Below are 22,420 nucleotides of genomic sequence, written 5' to 3'. Positions count from 1 at the left end.
CAGATGCCCCCCTGCCACCCTATCCTACTGTCTGCTCCATCAGGCTCCGTGCTCGCTCCCTGGAGAACAAATAGATCCTTGAGAGGCAACTCGCCTTCAACCTCAGTGCAACGGCTCCCAGTCTGAACCGCTGCTCACCCGCATGGTGTCACGAGAAACTTTTGGGCAGGAGAGACACTTGGCTGAGCCGGCGGCTTCAGGTTCCATTGGAGGCGACCGGGTGCCGTTAGAGCCAGGGAAGGAGGAGACAGGGAGCGATGGTTGCCCGGAGATGTGTGGCGGAGGAGGTGTGAGAGCTGAATCATGCCGGGATGGCTGACTGCAAACACAACAGCCGCACAGAATCAAGAGGATTTTCACTGCCTCTGAATTGTGGGATTTTTAGGAATTTGCTTTTTGCCTCTTTTCTAACCGTCTATTATTTAAAGATGGGGCACTTCCTATTTCGGCTACAAACGGAGCTGGATTACAAAGTCCCACCGAGGCAGACAAAGAGCAGGATCAGCTCAGCGCCGGCACAAAGCCGCGTTTCAGTTGCTGCTCCCCTGACCACAACGCCACGAACGCCGTGGGTCGCTCAGCAAGTCGGCGCCTTTTAAGGGAGAACAATGGCAGGACGCGAAAGGCGAGCGGAGTCAGCTGGAGGCTCCTTCGCCTCAGAGAAGGTGGCTCGGAACATCAGTGAGAAATTACCAATGGAGTGGCAGCAGCAGGAGGTCACACAGGTGACAAAACCCTCTGCTGTCACCTTACCCTCAACACATCCAGGACACGCTGGAGACAGCGCGGATCCCAGTGATTTTTTCTTCTGGCATTTTTCTGAACAGCTTCTTGAAGGCCAGACCTCCTTGGGTTTAGGTATCTGAGCCTCTACCCTGCGACGGTCCATGTGGCTGCTGCGACAAACCCCCTAAAATCTGCAGCTCTGCAGATCCTTTGTGTCGCCTGACTTGGCTTTTCCCAGCCCATTTATTCAGCCCTCTGCAAAGGGATTCGCTCCACGAGATCGTTAGGACTCATGGCGAGAGCAATGACGAGCCAGAAAGAGAACCTGACTTTCAACGCAACTTTATTAAGGCTTAGATGTCTATGAGCCAGGCAGGGGCTGGTCCAGTCACACGACAGAAACCGAGAGCGACGTCTGGTGTGACGCGATGGCTTTTCCACGAGAGTTCGCACCAGCAGGATGAGGTCGCTGCCAGTTACTCACGCGTTAACCACCTCTCTTCGTGACCTGCTGGACTCCAGGAGGACTAACGGGAGGATGTTCCTGCAGGACAGCGAGGGCGCTGCAGGCAGGAGGGGAGGGAGGTGGGGAAGGGGAGAACAGGTAGCTTGCACATCGTCAATCACAAGGACTCCGCCTGCTCCGCGACCGAACGGCTGCTCGTCAGAATACGGAAATGGCTGGAACTCACAGGGAAGCTAAACTCAACAGTCCAAAGGCACCTATGCTAAACCACGGAGCCACTGGGACGGCGGTGAGAGGGCGGGTGCGACGGGTGGAGATCAGTTCTGTGTAAATACATATTCCTTGTTGAAGAAGCTATGGCTTTTGTTATCCTCGGATCGCTTTGCTCTAACCCCCCACCCCCACTACTCTGTAAGCACAAGAAGACCAAGTCCTCTCTGCCATTACGGGTGCTCATCCGACGCGCTCTCCGAAGGCCTCCGGCCTCCTACGGATCAATACGGACACGGGGAACAGCAGCGGCTCCTTGTTCTCGTCCTCCCGGCAGGCTCAGAAGTGGACCCTCCTGACGTCGTGCGTGGCGGCAGACCTTTTGCAGCTCCCACACAGCACCGACGACGGAGACTTCTGCTTCTCGGCCAAGCACGGGCGACACATCAGGTGGCCACAGGGCAGCTGGTACACGGGCTCCGTTTTGAAGTAGGAAGAGAAGGTTTTGCCGCAGGAGGCACATCCTTGGGTCTGGCTGCTCCTGCCATGCTCTGCAAAAGGGACAGGAGAAGGTTGGGGGGGTGACAAGACCGCGCTGTGCCACCCCTTACGTGCCCGATCCTGCCTACGAGCCGTGGGCTCTGCTTTCTGCGGTGCTCATGGCTCAGGTCCGTGTCCCGTTTTCGCTATCAGTACTGTAAGGAAAGGGAACGGTCGGGCTTCGGGGGCAGGTTGTGCTCAGAAGGGGCTGGATCACGTCAGCATTCGCATTGTCAGGCTATTATTTTTTTTTTTAATTGAGGACAGATGACTGTAAAGGGCTTTTCACTTTTACCAAGGCTAAATCAGCCTCCCTTCCGCTCTTCCACCGCTCGGATTAAAGTCACCGATTCCCAAGCGAAATGCTTTAGGTATCGCTTTGCATTCCCGTCACACACCACCTATCAAGGGCTACTCAGTCGGCTCTTAAACGGCAGCAATTTTGAAGGGGACAGGAAAAAACTTAATAGCTTAATGTCACTGTGAAACAGCGAACGCTAGTCAGAGAGAACAGGCGAGCCACCGGGAGCTGCGCAGCCCTGGCCCTTCCTCAGGGTCACTTGGTCCCTCTGAATCCTCTTCTCCGCCACGAGCGGGCAGATGCTCGCTCGGGGGAAGAGAAGGAGCAAGCCAGCACTCAAGGCATCAGTCCATGGAGGGACAGAAGAAGGCTTAATGCCCCCCTGTACCCCAAAGAAATAATGTTGGGAATGCACATACAGCTGGATTGGCATGTCTAGCAGGCAGGTGGGATGAAAACCGCGAGGACTCAACAGCCCGGCCTATGTACATTCACACCTGATGGGATTCTGGGCACACATGTGGCTGGTCAGTCTGTGACGCTGCTGCTGTGACCTGTTCCTGTTCCTGCTACATGGTATTTGCTAGATTTACACCTCTCCAGCTGCATCTCCACACTGGACTTGTTCCCCATCAGGTGGCAACTCCCCAGCTTGCTCTGCGCAGCTAACGGGCACCGCTTAAGCCTCTCAGCCCAAAGGGCAGAGCTCTGGGAACAGCCTGGACACAGGATGAGCTCCCAGTCGGAACCAACCCAGCACAGGCTGGGCTGAGCACTGTGTCCCAGCACAATGCAGCCAGGATCGTCCTTAGGCAGCGTGGACACGCGGCAGCCGACAACACGGGCAGGTCACAGGACTTGTGCTGAAGCCTGCTCTGACTGCAGGCAAGGACAACGTGCCGTGCTTTCTGGGGGTCAGCAAGGTCTGACCTGCCAGCGCTGCGTAACGTTTTGGCGACACGGACAGTGGGATCGAGTGCACCCTCAACAAGTTTGCTGATGACACCAAGCTGTGTGGTGTTGTGGACACACTGGAGGGAAGGGATGCCATCCAGAGGAACCTGGACAGGCTGGAGAGGTGGGCCTGTCAGAACCTCATGAAGTTCAACAAGGCCAAGTGCAAGGTCCTGAACATGAATTGGCAATCCCAAGCACAAGTACAGGCTGGGCGGAGAATGGATTGAGAGCAGCCCTGAGGAAAAAGACTTGGGGGTGTTGGTTGACGAGAAGCTCAAGTGAGCCAGCAATGTGCGCTGGCAGCCCAGAAAGTCAACCGTGTCCTGGGCTGCATCCAAAGAAGTGTGGGCAGCAGGTTGAGAGAGGGGATTCTGCCCCTCTACTCTGCTCTCCTGAGACCCCCCCTGCAGTGCTGCATTCAGCTCTGGGGTCCCCAACACAAGGACATGGAGCTGTTGGAGCAGGTCCAGAGGAGGCCACAAAGATGATCCCAGGGCTGGAGCACCTCTGCTATGGAGACAGGCTAAGAGAGTTGGGGTTGTTCAGCCTGGAGAAGAGAAGGCTCCAGGGAGACCTTTCAGCAGCCTTCCAGTTCCTAAAGGGGCTACAAGAAAGCTGGAGAGGGGCTTTTGACAAGGGCGTGTAGTGACAGGACAAGGGGCAATGGCTTTAAGCTGAAAGAGGAGAGATTCAGATTAGATCTAAGGAAGAAATTCTTCCCTCTGAGGGTGTTGAGGCACTGGAACAGGTTGTCCAGAAAAGTTGTGGCTGCCCCATCCCTGGAATTTTTCAAGGCCAGGTTGGATGGAGCTTTGTGTAACGTGATCTAGTGGAAGGTGTCCCTGCCCGTGGCAGGGGGACTGGAACTAGATGCTCTTGAAGGTCCCTTCCAACCCAAACCATGCTGTGATTCTCACTGGGAGAATTAACCATTAAAACTGCTGAGACAGAAAAGCAGTAGTTAGGGATTGATAAGTAAAGCTTGCTGGGAGACTATAACATTTTTACACTCAATATGTAATGTTTTGGGGTCTGAAGAGGCGCAGAAAGATGCTGAGCAGCAGCACAACCCTCCCTGTTAACCTGGTCCCAGTTCTCTCCTCTCTCGCTCCCAACCATGGACCAGAGGCTCCTGCTGCTTACCGAGGATGGTGCCGACACTCCACGAGCTGCTGCAGCCTCCCTCGCTCTGCGCCTGCTGCTGGCTTTTCATCAGCCTGGCCGTAAACGAGGGCATGGAGCTGAGCGCCGAGTTCAAGGCAGTGTCCAAACTCTCCGACAGTTTTTGTTCATGAGAGACCAGATCTGCAAAGAAAAGCACAAGCTCGAGAAGCAGATGCTGTGAAAAAGCAAGGTGTCGAGGCACAGCAGAAACGCTGCTTTGCCTCTCAACCTTTCGCAGGGACAACACTCGGGATTTTAGGAGCTCTGCCACTTGTTTTCTCGAGAGGTCTCTTTCCCCCAGAGGCGTCAGGATGAGGATGTAGTGCCTCGTTTCCTTTGGGACCTAGAGGTGAAAGGTCCTACAGCTTACTGTCAGACATTTATGTCATGCCCCAGCGCCAACGAACATCCAGGTCCCGGCTTATATCTGCAGGTCCGAAAAAGGCCAAAATGCCAAATGATCCCGAAACCCACTTCTCTCTGAATCCCCAGGCAGCAGCCCCAGGCTGGGCCCCCCCAGCCCACTCCACCAAGGGTCCCAGCCCAGTGCTCCCAGGCTTGCTTCATGCAGCTAACTGGGAAGACTTAAGCCACTAATAAAATCCAGGGGACTCTTTTTTCCCCGCTCTGTCCCAGTTGTGAGTCAAGACTGGTGCCTGCATCACTAATTCTGTTAAATCCGTCTCCCAAAGGAAGACCTTGGAATTAGTGCTGCACATTTGCTACAGCAATCAAGGCTGATGAGATACTGAAGCACAAGCTCCCTGGGCTGAGCGCTCTGCTTGTATTTATGTGCGGGCACAGCTCCTCCGGGAGCTCCAGGACCCCACAGGGCAGTCCCCGCTCTGGTGAGACCGGGGCACGTCCCCCGCGGCGGCTGTTACACGCCTCTGCAATGAAAATAACTAATGATTCTTCCTAAAACGTGGAATGAGCTCTAGACTGAAAGATCAGAGGAGAAATGTGCAGTCTGACTTCTTCCTACTCCTTCCGGTACCACCAAACATTAACTATTTTCCACCAAGCCTTTAAAGAACTTGTTCAAAATTAAAGGACCATCTAAGCCTTTTCCTCAAAATGTTTTTGGGCAATTTTGGGAGAAAGCCGATGGGAGAGACCGGTACCAACTGGCATGAACAGCGATCAGAAACTGTGAGACACATGTTGACGTGCCAACAGACGACTAGTTTAGCGAAGAGAGGGAAAACTCGACTTACCTGCTCAGAGACAGCCCTAACGTGACCAGAAGACACCTGTGCCCCAGGTATTCACACCGTCCCACTCAGACCAGACCGTGTGCAACAGACTGCTGCTCTCTTCAAGCCCATCTCCACAGGAGGCTGCTAAAGACACCTCCTCTCCCTCCTCCCAGCTTAAGTTCACCTTCCTCCTCCAGCGGGATCATTACCTACAGCAGTAACTCGGTCTAACGATAGGAGAGACACGCGTTGCTGCATGCAGGACAGTTATCTCCACGTACCAGCTGCACTGACAGCAACTCCAATATATTTCAGGAATTCCTGTGGCAACAAGGGAGAAAGGAAACATGGCAAAATAGATATGGATTTGGGCAAAAGATCTAGCGTGGAGTCAAGAGGAGCAAACGCCCACGAGCCACGCTCTTCACCGTGGACTGGAGGCTGGAGGTGCAAGCGAATAAAGCACAAGAGGGAAGAGATTTTGGCGAGAGAGGTGTGAATCTCCGTGGTATTTAAGCCACAGATCACCTTTGCTTTCTGAAGACAGTCACCTCCTCACCAGTCCAGCCTGCGCCAGTGCTTGAATGCTGCTGGGTGGGAGCTGCTGGACCTACAAAGAGTATCCTACACTGCGGTGGATCCAAAGGTCTGACCGCGCTGCCGCAATGCTGCCTTGGGTGCCTGGTGAGAAGCTGTGGCACGGCTGGGGACCGAGGTGGGTGAAAGCACTCGGCTTTTCAGGAACTTTATCTCAGGGTTGCAGGTCTGGACTGTTTTTCTGACTCCTGGAGCTTATGCCCAGCAGTGCTGCTACCAGATTGCCGAGAAAAGCAAGGATAAAAGGAAAGCAGTACCCACTTCCTTCCCCTTCAGACACAAGTCACGTCCCTTGTCTAATGTCTCTACCTGGTTTTCTGCTTTAACTAGCTGCAAACCCTGGGCAAGTCCCCCAGTCTGTGCTGTCACGTGCTGTCCTCTCCTCCCTGCTCCGAAGGCAGCACTGCCTGCAATTCCCTTGCTGCGGTCTGTTCCAAGCCCTCGCACTGCTGCACGAAGAAAAACGCGGACCGGAGGCTGTGCGGTGACACGCTCCCCAAGCTCAGCCTCTGCCACTGCAACAGCAGCCCCGTGAGCAGGGAAGAAGTCAGCGTGTCCCAGCCACAGTTCATGCAATGACACTGGGCCTGCAGGGAACCAGCTCCACCAAGAGCCCTGGCTGACAGTGCCTGGCCAGGGAAATGTGGGAACAGGATTAGTGTCCCCATTCCCACTTTCCTCCCCACCTCACTCCTCGTCGTAAGATCCACACCAGCCAGGACTCCCCGTGCCACCGCCACGGCACCACCAGACATCTCTTTTCCTGCTGTTGCGTATTTTCTTGCTGATGCAAGAACATCTTGGATGTCTGGGATAATAAATCATCCATGATAAAGAAACTTCAAACCAGCACACTGTGAGAAAAACGTTGTTTCCACACGGACAGTGGCTTGAAAGCAAGAAAGAGAAAGGAAACACAAACTAAAAGGGAAGCATGGAGACCTGACCGAACGAGAGGGCTGGGAAACAGGCTGCTCAGGAAACTCAATGAGAACAACGAGCCTAGGGATGAGAAAAAGTGAAACAGAACGGGAGCAAACACCATCCAGGGACGGCAGGTTGTGCTGAGGAGAGGGGAGGTCCATGAGATGATGGCCCGACTTCCGTGACACCCACAAACAGCAAAATACAATGGCCTTAAAGCTTTCTAGAGGTGGGATGGGAATCTCTGCTGGAACCTCCTCACTCGAAAACCTGGCCTTGGGCTGTCAAGACACCAAGCTGAGAAACCCAAGTGACTTAGGGAGCCACGGTACCTGTTGAACAGTCCATTTGGATCAAATGCGAGTCACTGTCAGTTTTCATTTTTTTAGCACTGTTCTCTGAGGTAGACGTGACAAGTAAGTTTGTAGAAGAAAAATAGGGGGGCTGCACGGAACTCTGATCCATACAGTCCATTTTCCTTTTCAGAGAAGACATTGTTATGGAAGAAGGTACGAGCACTTCTGAGGCGTGAGCCCTCCCGAGCAGGTTAGTGCCAGGGATGCTGTGCTGCAAGAGGAAGTGGTCTATCCTGGCCTTGAGGGTAGGGTGAGGTAGGGGCTGCGAGTGCTGGCTGAAGGCCACCCCAGTGAAAGGATCGCTGGGTACCCTGCCCCAAGACGCCTCACTCCGGTTGCATTTTTCCAGGGTGGTCTGGTCGATCACCTTCCCAGAAGGCAGGAGCATGGGGAAAGTCATGATCTCCAGAGTGATGGGGTCCAGGAATTCTTCGGGGATGTCTTGGACGACGTCCACCAGCTTGCGGAGGGTCTGCTGCTCGCTGTCGTTGGCGCTGAAGGGCACGCAGTCGCTCTCCATCGGTGTCCAGAGCTCTGGCTTGAGGCTGCTGACGTCCTGGGTGAAGAACTGGGAGGCCACCTGAAAGACACCTTCCATCACCTCCTGTGGGCACGATTTGGCAGGCTGGCCCCACACCTCCAGCCTCTTAATGCAAGGCAGGCCCCCTCCGGCCACGTGGGTGATGCAGATTTTTAAGTGCGAGACATTGCTCAGCGAGGCAGGCCCTTTGTTCCAGAGGTCCTGAGATGCAGAGCCAGGGTAGGAGAAGACATTTTCCATCTGATGGAAGGGAGGTCTTGGCTTGAAGCCCCTGTGGCCGAACGTCACTTTGCTTTGATTTTTTAAGACAGCTTTGCCCACCAGAGTGAAAGTGTCTTTGTCTGACACAGGCTGACTGGCCAGACCTGAGAACTGACCCTCAGGGCTCTGCCAAGAGGTCTTATTGCATGAGGTAGAGGTGTAAACTTCGAGCCCGGAGAAGGTCTGGTATCCCCCGGATGAAATGTCGATATTAATCCTGCAGATCTCAATGTTGAAGGGAAAAGAGATCGTGACGTGGACTGGAGGTTTGATAAAGTATTCGCTGCGGAAACCACGATTTCTCCTGGCAAGGTCTTCGGAGATCAGATTCTCCACTTCGTAACCATCAGCAGAAATCTGTGTTTCAGGAGAAAACTGGATTTAATTTGAAGCAAGAAAATAAATGGAAACAATTTCACAAGGACTTATGCAGATTTACAAGAAGACACCAACTAGGAGCCAAGGCTGCGGTTTCATGTGCAGCTGAGACAACACAGGAAATCCCTGCTGCTGGGGCACTGACCCACTCCCATCCTCCTCCAGCCATGCCGTCCCACCCGCATTTCTGTGTACCCTCTGCTGCCTGGCCAGCTGTTTGCAGAGCCGACTGAACTGCCAGAAGAGTGGAAAATCACAGACAGGTTTGTGGTTTTGGCTGGGTCAGTGAACTAAATCAAGCGAGAGCGTGGCTGGGAGCAGAGCACGTGTGCGTGGGGGAGATGGGAGTCTCCTTCAACGGTGGTGAAGCCTTATGTCAGCTTACCCTGTCATGTGGAAACGTACCCTGAATCACCCAGTTACAGGATCCCAGAGAAACCTCTGAAGGTCAGCTATCCAACTGCCTTCTCCTGCTCTGGGATTAACCCTGCCCACCCCTGAGGGAGATCCATCTAACCAGGCTGGGTCCCACCCCATATCTCCCAGAACACGCCATCCCACCCTCTGGTCTGCTCCTGGGCAAATTGGCTCTACCCATTCGCTTTCCTGGAAGCCCTGGAGCCTAAAAAGTCTGCTAAATGAACAAATAACAGCAAGGAATAGCTATTTATTCCACCTGCTTACTATGGACGCCCTACACCCTCCTGATCAGAACAACCACACCAGATCTCAGCAGCATGGCTGGGTCTCCTCAGGGCACCACCCGCATGGGTGGCCGCACCTGTACTGCTGTTTTTAGAGCACAATACTTACAAATCCAAGGCTGTCTTGGATTTTGGGGTGTGAGTTGGTGGGGAGACGGACAATTAAAACATGGCTTTGAATTAAAGCCGAGGTAGTTTCAAAGAGATTCTGACGATGCTGAGTGAAAACATATGTACTTCTAAAGTAGCCTTAGTAAACCTTGTCAAGAACTGGACAAAGGGAAAGCTGTGATATTGCAGGGAAAAAAGTATCTCAAGTCAGCACACACACCTGTGAGCACGTAATGTTGTCCTGTTACAAGATCTTGCACAATTAGGGATTTTTCCCTCCAAGTTAGTGTGTGTCACATCAGAGCAGTCACACAAGATGATAAGAGTCTTCTAACACTACCTGGCAGAGACTGACCAAAGAGTGGACAGGACAAACTGAAGAGTAACTTCTGGGAAATCCCTCAGTACTGATTTTTCAAAGTTCTGAGCCTTTGGCTTCACTTTTATCTTCACTTGAGCTGCAGATCTCGAGCACCCACACACGGGTTCTCTTAGTGCTCACACATCAGTGACTCTCTCAAGACCGAAGCACAAAAGGGAAAGAGGATCCAGAAGCCCAGATTCCCAACACAAAACCTCCTTGCTAGGAATGACAGAAGACTGGTGAGCTTGGAAGAGAAAGCTCTGGGCAAATCACCCAAATGAGAACCCTCCCACACCACTGGAAAATGATTTTAATTGACAAAAACGCACTCAGCTCTGCAGACTAAAGAGCCTACACCTTACCTAGGCTGGGACTGCATCTGTCCTCAAGGCTTCTCTTGCCAGTGGACATGCACAGCCTCCCCTGTTAAAATCCCTCTCTGAACCAGCCAGACCACACAAAATGACAGTGTTTGCTGTGAGTTGCCTTTGCTTTGTTTTCTCAGGGAAGCCTGGCACAGCCAGCCAAAAACCAGCCTTCCATAAACACGGCTAATTATCACAGATGAGCAACGAACAGGCCCTCCCCAGACCCAACCAGTCCAGCACGCCACTTCCACCTAACCCCTCCACCCCGCTAAAATGCCACACATTATTATTTTACCTTGTTGCAGTGAATTCTTGGCTTGAACTGTGGGAGACAGAGGTTTATTACCATCTTGGCAGTTGGAGAGAGCTCACTTCCCGAGCATCAGATTCAGCTTGTAAAAGAAAAAGAAGCAACACAAAGACAGTGAACATCAGTGAACAGCGAGAGGATCCGGTGTTTCGGAGCTTGTAGGAGTTACAAGCTCGGTAGTTCCTAAAACGCAGCTCAGGTCTGAGTCCGGGAGGTGAAGTCAGTATAAACCCAAATGACTGTGGTGCACAGACGGGATCGAGAGAAAAAAACTGCGTTAACATTAATTAGTGAACCCCTGGAGAAACGTCCAAGAGAAAACAGCTACTTGAACTAAAAGTCTCCTACCTACAGATAGACCAGCCATCAGATCTGAAAGTTTATCAGAGATGCAGGAGGTTCTGTAGATACAGCAAAGCACCAGGATATCACAGGAGGTTGTCCAAGGAATCAGTGTGAGCTCGCGGCAGCGTCAGTCGGACCTGGTGGACACCTGCCCAGTGCGGCCAGCTCCACAGCCCCTCACCGCTGCGAAGCGGAAAGAGCCAGTGTCCATTCCCATCATTTGGCCTTAAACTGTGCGTTTTGCCTCCGTGCCCAGTTGCCCCCACAAGCCACGTCTGTCTGCTGCCTGCAGCACATGAGGCAGCACCTGCCTGCTCCGGGACAACATCACGCAACACGGCAAGTTCGGATGGAGCCTCTTGGGAAGAGGTAACACCAGCCAGAGCTAACGCGGCGCTGCCACACAGAGAACTGTTTCTCAAGGGCTTCAGGAGCCTCAGATTAAGCTAAGATTAAACACAGACATTAATAATAGGTTATTAAGGGAGCAGAGGGTACTTAATGGCTCTAAGGGAGATTATCTACGTTCTGAACACTGACCCAGCTGATTCTTCTGACAATGTTCATGAAAGAAACTCAAGTGAATATGCCTTCTTTTCCACTGAAAAAAATGTGACTCGAATCAGTTCTATCAGCTCCCTTTTAAGAATGAAATTATCTGCGAGGTCAGAACTTTAACCTTATGTTAACCCTAGTTTTAACATGCCATTGCCTCGGGCAACCTTGCATATGGCTTCCTTCAAGAACAAGCAGCCCTTTAATGATTTTCACCCGGAGCTGTCAGTTCAGCCAAACTGAGAGTGGCCTTCTAGGGGCACGTCAGTCTGGCTGCCGGAACACAGCGTGTTGCTGAGCTCGTTTTGCCCGCCTGCTAAGGGCGTGGGTGCCTGAAAAGGGAAATATGGTGTCCCAGGTACAAATCCAACACATAAAAATCAACACGATATATGCCGAGCCTGCAGAGAGCAGCGCTTGAAGGCTACAATGCCAATGCTCGACCGAAGCATGTGTAAACCTAAGAAGGGCTGCAGTGGGTCAGATGAGCACCCCTTCTAGCCCAATATTTGATGTGACGGCCATCAGGAGCGATTCCGGCTCCTCAACAGGGTACAGAGGAACAGGGCAAGCACAAACGAATGCTCCTCCGATACTACTTTCTTGGTTTTCTGAGTCTGAGAGGCTCCCAGTATAGGGCTGCCAGTGAGGAATTGTTCAAACAAGCTTTTGAACTGGTCTGACTTCTGGCACCCACACCTTGCGGGAGAAAGGTTGCCAGTTTAACTACAAGCTGTGTGACAAAAGCCACCGCTTTTGGTTCATCTTGAACCTGCTGCCGGGTAAATTAGCTTGGCACTCTCAGTGCTGGTACTATGAAAAACGACAAACCAACTCTTCTTGCTCCTTTTCTTGGAACAACACAAGATTCGCCCTCTCTCCTAATTCTCCTCATGTCTCTTTCCTGGGCTGAAGACTCCTCCATATCCCTTTTGACTAGACCAGACTGGTGAATTCGCATTCGGCAAGTCTTGGTGAGACCTCCCCTGAACAACAGTGAGTGGCGAGAGGCACCTTCACCTCTGCATCCCTCCAAACTCATCGTCTTCAGAACCCGCTCCTCATGAGCCACCATCTACTGAGATCCTGCCGGTGGTGGATGCCAAATTCTGTGGATCCTGTGGTCACACAACCTCCTCTTTCCATTGTTCCTCGCACCAGGAAAGTCACAGATGGGTGCAAGCCATTCCTCAGGACGGACTCGCCTCTTCTTCTATGCCTGAGGCTGTTAGTGAGGTTGCGTCCTGAATCTATCCTTTTCTACCATGCTTTTAATAATCTGTGGCAATTAGCTCTGGTTAATTACAAACAACTTATTCTCTAACTAAACATGCTGCCTTTCAATTCACCCCCCCGGTTCTGCAGCGTGAGGAGCTTTGTCTGTACATACAGGTGTATTTTGTATGATTCTCTCCTACCTGTTTGTGACTCTGACAGACTTAAAGAACTCAGGCTAATTTTCCCAGGTTCCACATCTCCGTAGGAAAACGCATTATTCTGCACGTCACTGCTCTCCTTTCTTCTGGAAAGCTCTGCTGCGCTCTTGCTTCACAGCAAAAGTTGGTCACTTTTAGCCATGGCTATGTTTTTTTTACTCTTCCCATGAAAATGCAACTCAGAAGACAGACAGTGGGGATGAAGGGATAGATTAAACAGAATGAAATTAGGAAGGGATAGATTAAACAGAATGAAATTAGGACTAAGCTTCCATGTAAAGAAGGAAAGTGAGAACTGGCTGGACACAGTGTGATAGGAAGGTAAAGGGGCTGGCTGAGGCCAGAGAAGCAGGCTGGAACAAAAATCAGCAGGGACAGGCAAAAGCAGGTGAGGAGCAGATCAGATGGGGACAAAGAGCCTGGGCTGACGCAAGAGCTGGGGAAATGCAGACTGTAAAAAGCTCTGGAAAAGAATGAGACAGGGCAGCAGATGTGGCTTCCTATGCCTACGGTTGCCATTATGCCCCAAACTTGTGTGGAGGTCTCCCGGGCCAGTGACAACCCAGGTGGTTGTGACACGGACGTTCTGAACTTAGGAATGCTTTAAAAATACAACAGCTAGAAAACTGCATTGCTAAAGTCGTGGCCTGGCAAAACAAACGACTCAAAGATCACGGAGGACTCAAAGACTACAAAGTGCCATCAGGATGTCACACAACTGTCCCATCTCTCTGGGGTGTGTGGCTTCCCGAAGGCGAATGAAGATCTTTGGACTGAGGCAGTGAAATGCAGACCTGACGGACTGAATACTCTGTACTTTTCTACGCCAGCAAGATCCTCTGTGATCCTGGACAAGTCATTTAAAGCCAGGGTTTTTGGAGCTAGTCACTAAGTGCCTTCCTAGTGTCCTACATACAACTCGGGAGCTGCTGCAGTAAGGAACATCCATAGTGGGCACTGAACGCTGAGTGCTCCGTAACGCTGAGTATTTCAGGGAGAGGAAAAAAAAAACAGCCCAGCCATTTTAAACCAGGCAGCCAAAATAAGCTATTATACAGGATCTGTCTTGGGACAACAACCTGCTTACAGCCACCCCTCCTCCCCATCCTCCACCTCAGTACACCTTGAAACGCCGCACTGCAAAACAGCCCCAACAGCTCGTCTGCCTTTGCAGTAGGAATGGGAGCTTCACATGCTGCTCCACGTGAAATAATCCCTGCAGCTCTGGTAAGGTGAAGATCCTGCCCTGAGCACCTCAGGAAACTTCCCTCCTCTTGGAGAGGAACATCACCTGAAAGCTCAGGAAGAAGCCAGCAACTCTGTCCTCAGAACGGTGTGCAGACACCAGACACTGGGCCCCGTCCTGAGCACGAAAATAACACGATGAGCCTTGCGACAGAGAGTGAAACCAGCAGCCTCCAGAGCAGATGCTCCACAGAGCTGGAGTTGGCAGTCGAGTTTGCACAGGACTTCAAGGCCCCCAGGCAGGTGAATCACCTCGAGGTGGACTTGTCAGCCCCATTTGGTGGCAGATGTTACCAACAGGGTCAACAGGAGGCAAATGCTCTCTGCCAGGCACTGCTGAGAGCCGAGCACGAAATTAATGTCTCAGAGTTAGAGCAGCCCAACTCTCAGCTCCAGCCTCCATCTCACCACTCAGCTTTCCTGCTGTGTCCTGCTCATGCACAGCTCCTAAAGGAGAAACTCAGACTGTTGGCCTTTCCTCAGTGGTGGCGGAAACAGTACGGAAATAAGCGCTCCTGACACCCAGGTCAGCTTCAGAACTAAAAATCACCCCAATTCTCTACCAAACATCACTGTTTTGCTCTCCCAGAGTCACCAAATCCATCCACTTTCATTTAGGGCGGAGAAAAAAGGTAATCAAGGAGAATAAAGATCAGAACTAAAAATCACCCCAATTCTCTACCAAACATCACTGTTTTGCTCTCCCAGAGTCACCAATCCATCCACTTTCATTTAGGGCGGAGAAAAAAGGTAATCAAGGAGAATAAAGATCAGAACTAAAAATCACCCCAATTCTCTACCAAGCATCACTGTTCTGCTCTCCCAGAGTCACCAAACCCATCCACTTTCATTTAGGGCGGAGAAAAAAGGTAATCATGGAGAAAAAAGAATAGGACAGTATGTTTTTATTTGTCACGGAAGCATTTGAGGAGATACGTACGAAAGGAGAGCACGCGAGACAGGACTGTCAGCAGAGCAGAACCGCTGAACTTAGCGAGGCAGCCTGAGCATCAGAGCACCTGCCAAAAACTGAACCAACACCCAGAGGCCATTTCAATTGGTGATCAGAAAGAGGGGACGTTCGGGAGGCCGTGCCAGCCTCTGAGCCGGGGCCACACCAGACTAGCCAGCCCTGCTAAGCAGCGCCGGGTCAAACACTTTGTAATGGAGGTAGCTCAGCTTCTCCAGGCGCGTGCGTTTGAGCAGAGGAAACCATTCCCAGAAGGGAAGCTCGACCACCACGTAGCCCAGCTGCCGCAGCTGCCGCCGTTTCAAACAGTGCAGCCCCAGGAGCCGCTTGGAGCAGTAGCAGTAGTGGTTTCGGTTGGACACCTGAATAGCCAGTTTCACCTCCCGAGGACGCTGATTCAACGCAGGAGAAGGTGGGGGCTCAAGACATCTGGCACCTGTGACAAGCGCTCCACCCGAAAGTACAGACCGATCCCCAGCGTGTGGTGTTGGTGCTTCTTCCCTCCTCTCCCGGCCGGAAGTCCTGGCTTCATTTTGCATTTCCACAGGAGACTGGCTGTTAGATCTCCCTTTTATAAGCTGAGTCATTAAGTCATCCGTTAGCCTAACTCCGACGTCTTTTAGTTTCTTATCTGCAGTAGGGTCTTCTAAGTTGAAAGGGATGGGATGTCCATCCCAGGCCAAATGGACCTCCAGATCACTCGATCTCGTGTGAGGCAGGATCATGTGGCTTTTCACATACCCGGGGCCACCTAACATGCTCTCGAGAAGAGACACGGCTTCCACAATTTCAGGCCTGACATAGATTTCTTCCTCTGCAAAGTTCAAAACCATCTCGGTAATCTCCTGGGAGAGCTGAGGGGGAAGGCGGCTGCCTTGGTAGCTTGGACACTCAATTTCAACACTCTTACCAAGGGTGAACAGGTCCTTTCTGAGCTCATATTTACTACCTCTTGTTTTCTGGACAAACTCATCCCTCAAAGCATAGTCTATCAGCTCCTCTGGGAAGCGTCTGACAAATGCCAGGCCAAGCAAACCAGTAAGGAGATGCTCCGGAAACTTCCTGAATTCATGGAGTTTTCTATGCATTTGCTCTATCAGGCTGGAATAAAACTCTTCCTCATTCGGAGGTTCGTAGTCCAGGCATCCAAACGACCACAAGAACTTGGCAGCATCTTTGCTTCGGCAATAAGTCACCTTTGAAGGCAAAGACATGGCTACAGCAGCCATGACGCCTTCATCAAAGTAGTGTAGGGATGAATAGGTAAGAGAGATGTGCATGATGCCCTGGATGTTTACCGTGGGAATCCGAGCGGGAATGACCTTTCCCAGTTCCTTCAAGAGGGGTAAGTGGTCCATGCGAATGTAGCGAAGCATTTTAAGCACGTTCACCAAAGCGTAGGTGCTCATGTCTTCCATCTGCAGGGAGACTCTGTCTGCAATTTTTCTCATGACGTGGTCAGAGATACCGCTGGTGGACTTGAAGAGCCCTAAGCAGATAGCACCCACCTCCTCCAAGGTGAAAGAGTCCAAGTCCTTCAAAATCCTGCTCTCCATCTTCTGCAGCAAGTCTGCGGGTGACCTCCGGCCTTCGCCTATGATATAAACGAGCTGGACAAACTGGGGCAAAGTGAGGTCTTTCCAGTGCATGTTGGCATAGCTGAACAAAATGCTGAGGTAGGAAGGCACACTCCGCTCCAGACAGCGCCAGTAATCGGCCACCAGCAGCAGCTGCTCCAGGTCCATGTCCCACACCCGCCGGCAGAATTCGTTCTCGCAGGCGTTCAGCAGAGGGTGGGTGGGTGGAACGCCCAGACGGATGCAAGCCTTTAAAACATCCATCAGGTCCGAAGTGCTGAACGACTCCATGTTTTTGACAGCGCAGCGACACAACGTACTAAACCTGGGTTCGGACACCAGCGCTGCGCCTGCTTCCAGCGGCAAACGACTCAGCTTGCGAAAATACTCCGTGAGAGTTCCCGGGCTCTGGCTGCCCTGGCACGTGGCCACGCTGCGTAAAATTGACTCGCCTTCTTCTAAAGGAAGGGTCTCTATGGGCTCAAACTTGTCGTAGCTGAGGGATCGGTACTCAGGCCTCCCCTTCTGAAACATGCGAGGGTCCTCCTTGGAGTTGTGCTTTTCTGTTTTTTCATCTTCTGCCTCCTCTTTGGTTTGTGCCGCAGAGAGGTGTGCTGACACAGTCTTCTCAAGGACTGGCTTGGACTCGGGCTTTGGCAGGGCACTGCTGAGGGGTGGCAAAGCTTGAGAAGAGGTGGTCCCAAATTTATGCTGAGCCTGTGCAGTGCCAGAGCCGGTGAAGGTGTCACCGAGAGCCTGGACACTGTTCCTAGCAGCATGCTGCTGGGAGGTAGCTCTGCTTTTGGCATAGGCAGATGGATTGTACGATACTTTGTAGTCCAGAGGATTCAGCAGCTGGATTGTAGCCACAGATTCGGTCCCAGTGTTGGCTGTTTCTGGGTTCTCTTCTTTGTTCTGCTCACTTTTGCTGCTCCCGCTCGCGGCCTTGCACTTGGCTGTAGTCGAAAACGTAGTCACCCTGCTCAGTCTTGGAAATCTTCGGCATATTAGCACTGTAGCCATGGATCACAACTTACTGGGGTCAGAACTGCTTCCAGGTACTGAAAAAAGGGCAGACGAAGAATGAGTGGCTTCCACCTAACACGCAGCACTTTTTAATCTACCCTTTACGCTACAGAAAGGGAGGCGACGCCAGGGTTTCCCCTAGCCAGGGTGGCTGTTTCACAGAATCACAGAATGTCAGAGATTGGAAGGGACCTCAAAGGATCATCTAGTCCAATCCCTGTAAGGCATCCGCTATCCAACACGACCTCATGCAAAGGCAGCTCGAGACAAGCACCCCGGTGACCTGACGTGCCCAAAGTCAGGTACTACTGACTACTCAGCAGCTACAAGTAACTTGGCAGAGACTACAGGAGAAAAAAGAAATCTCTTTCGTTTTTAAGAGACCCAAACTGCTTTTCTTGCTTTCATTCTAAACAACGAAAACATGTTTTTGCAGTAAAGTTCAAGAGACTTTATGTATTCAAGCAGAGCATTCTGCTCCTTCATAGTCTGAAACACTAACCACCACCTGAGAAGTTATTGAAATATCCAGGGTGCCGCGCTGCTCTTGGCACCTGGGGACAGCGTGTGGAGGCTGTGGGCAAAGTCACCACAGCACCAACCCCACAGTGCGAAAGCTGGCCCACAACCTGGTGGTAAAGATCAGTTGAAAGGAGAAACGTGGCCCCAGAACAAAGTTGGGGAAGAGTATGGGAGAAGTCACACAAACCGTTAGGAGATGCTACATCCCGAATTGAGAACCAGAGGGAACAGAACTCTGCGCTTCAGACTTGGGAGAGATTCCCATAGTTTTAGGGCAAAGGAAGCTTAAAAATGCAGGGTGCCTTCCTAACTCCTGCCTAAACCAGCTACAGCACAGAGGGTGAGGATGAGAAATTTGCCAGGAGTCAAGCTGCACGTTGCCAGCCTGCACAAGCTGCCCCATGAGCCTGTTCATGATGATGCAGATGCTGACAAAAACAAAGCAGTGGGTCAGCACTCTGTGTAACACACTTTGGTCCCACCACGTGCGGCCAACCCCAAGGACGCATTAAACCAGGCGTTTTCAGCGCACGGGGTTAAAATCTCTTGTGTTCCCGCTACCACAGGGTGCCAAGCAACCGGGAAAGTCCAAGCCTGGAAGAGATACTGCAACAGCATTAGCTCCTGTGCTCCCCAGACGGGGCAAATAAACCCTTCCCAGGCACCCCCCTCTGAGCTCTGCTTATATCAGGGCCACATCAAGCTGTCATAGAATTGGTGCAGGTGAACATCCAACAGCAAAATGGATGCCCAGGGGATGAAGAGGTGGGGTGAACGCTGTGGCTTTGGGACGTCTGAGTAGGAGACGGCTGTGGTGGGATGGGGGATCACCAGAGGTTCTGGCTGAACATAAGCTGGATTTTTTTTTTTTTGACTACAAGAATCCCCACATATCTCATGACCTGTTAGATGATCTATTCCTGCGTCGCAACGGCAAAGCATCAGCTCTTCCCAAGGAAAGGTGAGATGGAAAGGGAGGGAAGACGAGGAGAGTTGAAGCAACGGTCTTTGCTCCCTCTTGGTGCCAGCTGTGGTGCGCTGCCTGCCGGGGTATGGTTCCCTGCAGCAGCCTCAGCTGTTTTCACATGCGCCCTGAGCCTTCCCAGAGCAGCAAAAGCAGTAATGGCAGCAGGCAGGCAGGCCAGGCATCTCTGATGTGGCACAGGCACAAGCAGCCTGCTGCTCCCTGCGGGCTGTTCTCTCCCCAGGTAGCTTTACCTCTGCCTGGACAGTGCCTGGCTTCTGTCTGAGGACAAGATCTCGGCACAGAGCTGGTAAGGGAGAGCTCCCGATCTGCTCCAGTGCAAAGTCAAGTGGCTCAATTCAGCCCTCTGGGATCAACCGTGTTGACTCGTACTGAGACAGCAGACCAGATCTCACATGCTCTGCTTCATGGGCAGAGCCTGGGGGCAGCAACTGCCAGCTGCAGGGTGAGGAGAAGCTGACGGAGCAGTAACCCTCTCAGCTGTCCCAGCAGCAGAGGTCAGAGAAGCAGCCTGGGTGGAGAACAGGGGGTTCCAGGGGAAAAGAGAGGGAGGTCAAGCTGAAACGAAGATTTCTGGACAGAGCCATACAAGGAGGAGGGCTGACAAATTCGATGAGACACTCATTAGGGGCCAGCCTTGCCAGGCACTTCATTTATATCTCAAGGCACACCACGGGGCAGCCCCCTGGTGCAGTTCAGCCTCTGCTCCACAGACCCCAAGGCACTGCTGACCTTTACAGCTGCGCTCCTCCCCGCCAGCCAGGCAGCTGCAGGGCTGTGACGGTCCCCTTCCCACGAGAGAAATCAAATCACGGCAGGCAGGAGAGACTCTGGCCCTTCCCTACCACTGACTGTCTGGTGAGCGAGGGAAAGGAAAAATCTCCTCAGAACCTGGACAGCAAAACCCAAGCCAAGAGCTGTGACGCTGAGGCACAGTCCAGGCATCGCAAAGCCGTCAGCAGGAGCAAGCAAGAGCTGGATTGCAAAGCTCTCCCATTCAGCACATAAAAATATTTGAAGAAAATGTCATTCCTGGCTCTACTGGCTGTGATACCCAGCCTGAACTGGCTGCAAGCGACGCAACACCCGCTTCGTGGGGCTGGAGACAGGCAGCTGTGAAGTGGGCAAGGCTCAGATCTACACCATGGCTGGGAAAGGAGACCTCATCCCACCTGGCATCATCTCTTCTAGCACCTCACAGAGCTTGTCCTGGGGGACACTTGGAGGGGCTGGTTCAAGCTGCAAAAATGATCTGGGACAAGAGGAGGTTTATCCTACCTAGGTCTTCCAAGAGACTTTCTTGTCTGACTATTTTACATATCCTCTCTCTGTTTTCTATTGTTGAGAGACAGGCAAGCACTACTAAGAGGCAGGCCGTTTATTTAAAAATAAACAAGTTCTATCTGCTGTTGCAAAGTGATACTACCTATGAAATCCAGCAACAACAGCCCCACTTCAAAGACAGAAAATCAAAGTCACAGCATTCACACAAAGGGGAATGTCGCGTACCGCTAAGAACACCATCCACGTAGCTTAGCATTAAGCTGTGACGCACTTGGGAAGCTATTCAGTGAGGACAGAGTTTTTCTCCTCCTTTGCTCCGAATCCAGCAAAAAAAGAGAAGACCATGTACACAGGAGCGAGGCTGGGCTGTGTCGAGATACTTCAAGCACATTCAAAAGAAACAGGCCGGGCTCAGGTGCCTTTTTGCCTGTGACATTCCCCCAACCTCAGCCTCAATCTTTGTGATCTTTTCAGTTTCTATAGCGTTTTTCTTCCAACTCAACCTACACCTCTTCTCGGTTTTCCTCTCTCTCTGTTACCCTGAGTAATCAGCCTTCCTTCCTCCTCCCACTGCGCTTCTCTTCTCCTTCGTACACAGCCAAACTCCTTCCCACCTCTGGGTAAGTTTCTCCAGCAATTTCACTTCCAGCGACTCCAAAAAGCCAGTCAGAAAGCGAGTTTTGGAGCAGGGCCCTGCAGGCTGCAAACGCGCTTTGTGGAGGTCCTCTGGGATGGAAACATCTTTGCGTGTGTGCCTGTGTGTCACGCTTACAGCCGAGTTCTCAGCCAAGAGCGCGACTGCACAGCTGAGCGTTGGCTGAACCTCAGGGAAAACAACATTCCTGGAGGTATGCCACCCGCTCTGGAGATTCAACTCTGTGAAAGGGGCTATAGGTGCACCCCAAAATGCTTCCTATGCTTTTGGTCCCTCTGGAGCACTCAAAGGACTTTCAGCAGCGCTGAAAAACCCTCCCAGGGCCCACACCAGGAGACCACCCACCGCTGCAGCACGCCGCCCCGTGCCGTGCTTGCCCCTCCCCAGCACCACCGGCAGCGAACGGGCAGACGGCACCTCCCCGGCACGTGCGAGCGACTGCAGATCTGAGCAGCGAAGCGCTGGGGCGAAGCCGCTCGTTTTGGCCAAGAGCCCCCAGTTAACGCCAGTGCCCGGGCTGAAGAGCAAAAATAACAGATTCCAGCCCCCCAGCCCACACACCAGATTACGACGCCAGAGTGCAAAAGCGCCACTTTTTTGTTCGTTTGCGCTTTCCCCCCCACACCTCTGCAGGCCCCGCCGGCAGCGGAAGGCGGCACGTTACCGGGCTCGGCTGCCGTCGGGGCTGAGCGGCCGCCGGGCCCCGGGGGGCAGCGGGCACCGCCCGAAACCTGACCCCGCTGCGCACCCGTGTGCCTGTACTACGTATATATTGTGTGCCTATACCTATATAACACATATATATCTACATCTATATACATACGTGCATGTGGGGCAGCGAACCACCGCTCCTGCCGCCCCCGGGCAGGCGGGGGCTCGGCGCATGCGCGTTTGCAGTGTTTCCCCCCACCCCCCACCTTCCCGCTGAGGGGGCGGCAGCGGGAGAGGAGAGGAGGGGGACGGGGAGGGGGACGCGGACGGGGACGCGGCGCCGCCCGCTCGCACTCACCGGGGCCCGGCGCCCGCCGCCGGCTCTGGCCCTGCTGCCCGCCGGCCCCTCCGCCCGGCCACCCCCGTCGCCTCTCACCGCTTCCGGCCACCTGACGGCGACGCACTTCCGGCCGGACGGCAGCCGAGCGAGGCCCGGCGCGCGCGCGGGTGGGTGGGTGGCCGGAGCGGCGCGCGCGCGCGCGCGGGGCCGGCAGGTGGCGCCAGCGGCGCGCGGCACGTCGCGCCGCCACGTGACGCGGGCGGGTCATGTGACGCGGGGGTCACACGGCTACCCGCGGTGCCGGCGGCGGGGGCCGCCATGGCGGCGCGGCCGCTCTCGGGGCTCGCCCCGC

The 22,420-nt window shown here is 53.0% G+C and overlaps 2 protein-coding genes across 3 annotated transcripts; both read right to left on the bottom strand.

Annotated features, from left to right (window-relative positions):
• Positions 1-1,695: 1,695 nt before the first annotated feature.
• On the bottom strand, positions 1,696-15,016 carry UBOX5 (U-box domain containing 5). The gene is made up of 5 exons (XM_086611435.1): positions 14,999-15,016; positions 10,463-11,423; positions 7,417-8,599; positions 4,344-4,505; positions 1,696-1,953 (listed from the first exon to the last, which is right to left on the bottom strand). The coding sequence occupies exons 2-5, from the start codon at positions 10,514-10,516 to the stop codon at positions 1,742-1,744; spliced, it is 1,611 nt and encodes a 536-aa protein (XP_086467561.1). The 5' UTR covers positions 10,517-11,423; positions 14,999-15,016; the 3' UTR covers positions 1,696-1,741.
• On the bottom strand, positions 14,787-22,120 carry FASTKD5 (FAST kinase domains 5). Of its 2 annotated transcripts, none has more exons than XM_086611433.1 (2): positions 22,087-22,120; positions 14,787-17,666 (listed from the first exon to the last, which is right to left on the bottom strand). In XM_086611433.1, exon 2 carries the CDS (start codon positions 17,626-17,628, stop codon positions 15,181-15,183), a length of 2,448 nt encoding a protein of 815 aa, XP_086467559.1. In that variant the 5' UTR covers positions 17,629-17,666; positions 22,087-22,120; the 3' UTR covers positions 14,787-15,180. The 2 variants fall into 2 exon arrangements, with proteins under 2 accessions (XP_086467559.1, XP_086467560.1); XM_086611434.1 differs by lacking the exon at positions 22,087-22,120 and adding an exon at positions 21,901-21,944.
• Between the last annotated feature and the right edge of the window lie 300 nt (positions 22,121-22,420).

The sequence above is a fragment of the Tauraco erythrolophus genome, chromosome 5, assembly GCF_009769465.1.
Source record: "Tauraco erythrolophus isolate bTauEry1 chromosome 5, bTauEry1.pri, whole genome shotgun sequence".
Taxonomy (NCBI): domain Eukaryota; kingdom Metazoa; phylum Chordata; class Aves; order Musophagiformes; family Musophagidae; genus Tauraco; species Tauraco erythrolophus.
Note: the sequence above shows the minus strand (reverse complement) of the source record. Positions and strands in the feature narration are given on the sequence as shown.

Bases quoted from the DNA above. Each gene is read 5' to 3' on its own strand.
- FASTKD5 (XM_086611433.1), bottom strand. From the start codon at position 17,628: ATGGCTACAGTGCTAATATGCCGAAGATTTCCAAGACTGAGCAGGGTG.
- UBOX5 (XM_086611435.1), bottom strand. From the start codon at position 10,516: ATGGTAATAAACCTCTGTCTCCCACAGTTCAAGCCAAGAATTCACTGC. The intron at 8,600-10,462 runs GTAAAATAATAA...CCTGAAACACAG, and splicing joins CAAGAATTCACTGCAACAAG to ATTTCTGCTGATGGTTACGA. The intron at 4,506-7,416 runs GTACCGTGGCTC...TTTTCTTTGCAG, and splicing joins CCAAATGGACTGTTCAACAG to ATCTGGTCTCTCATGAACAA.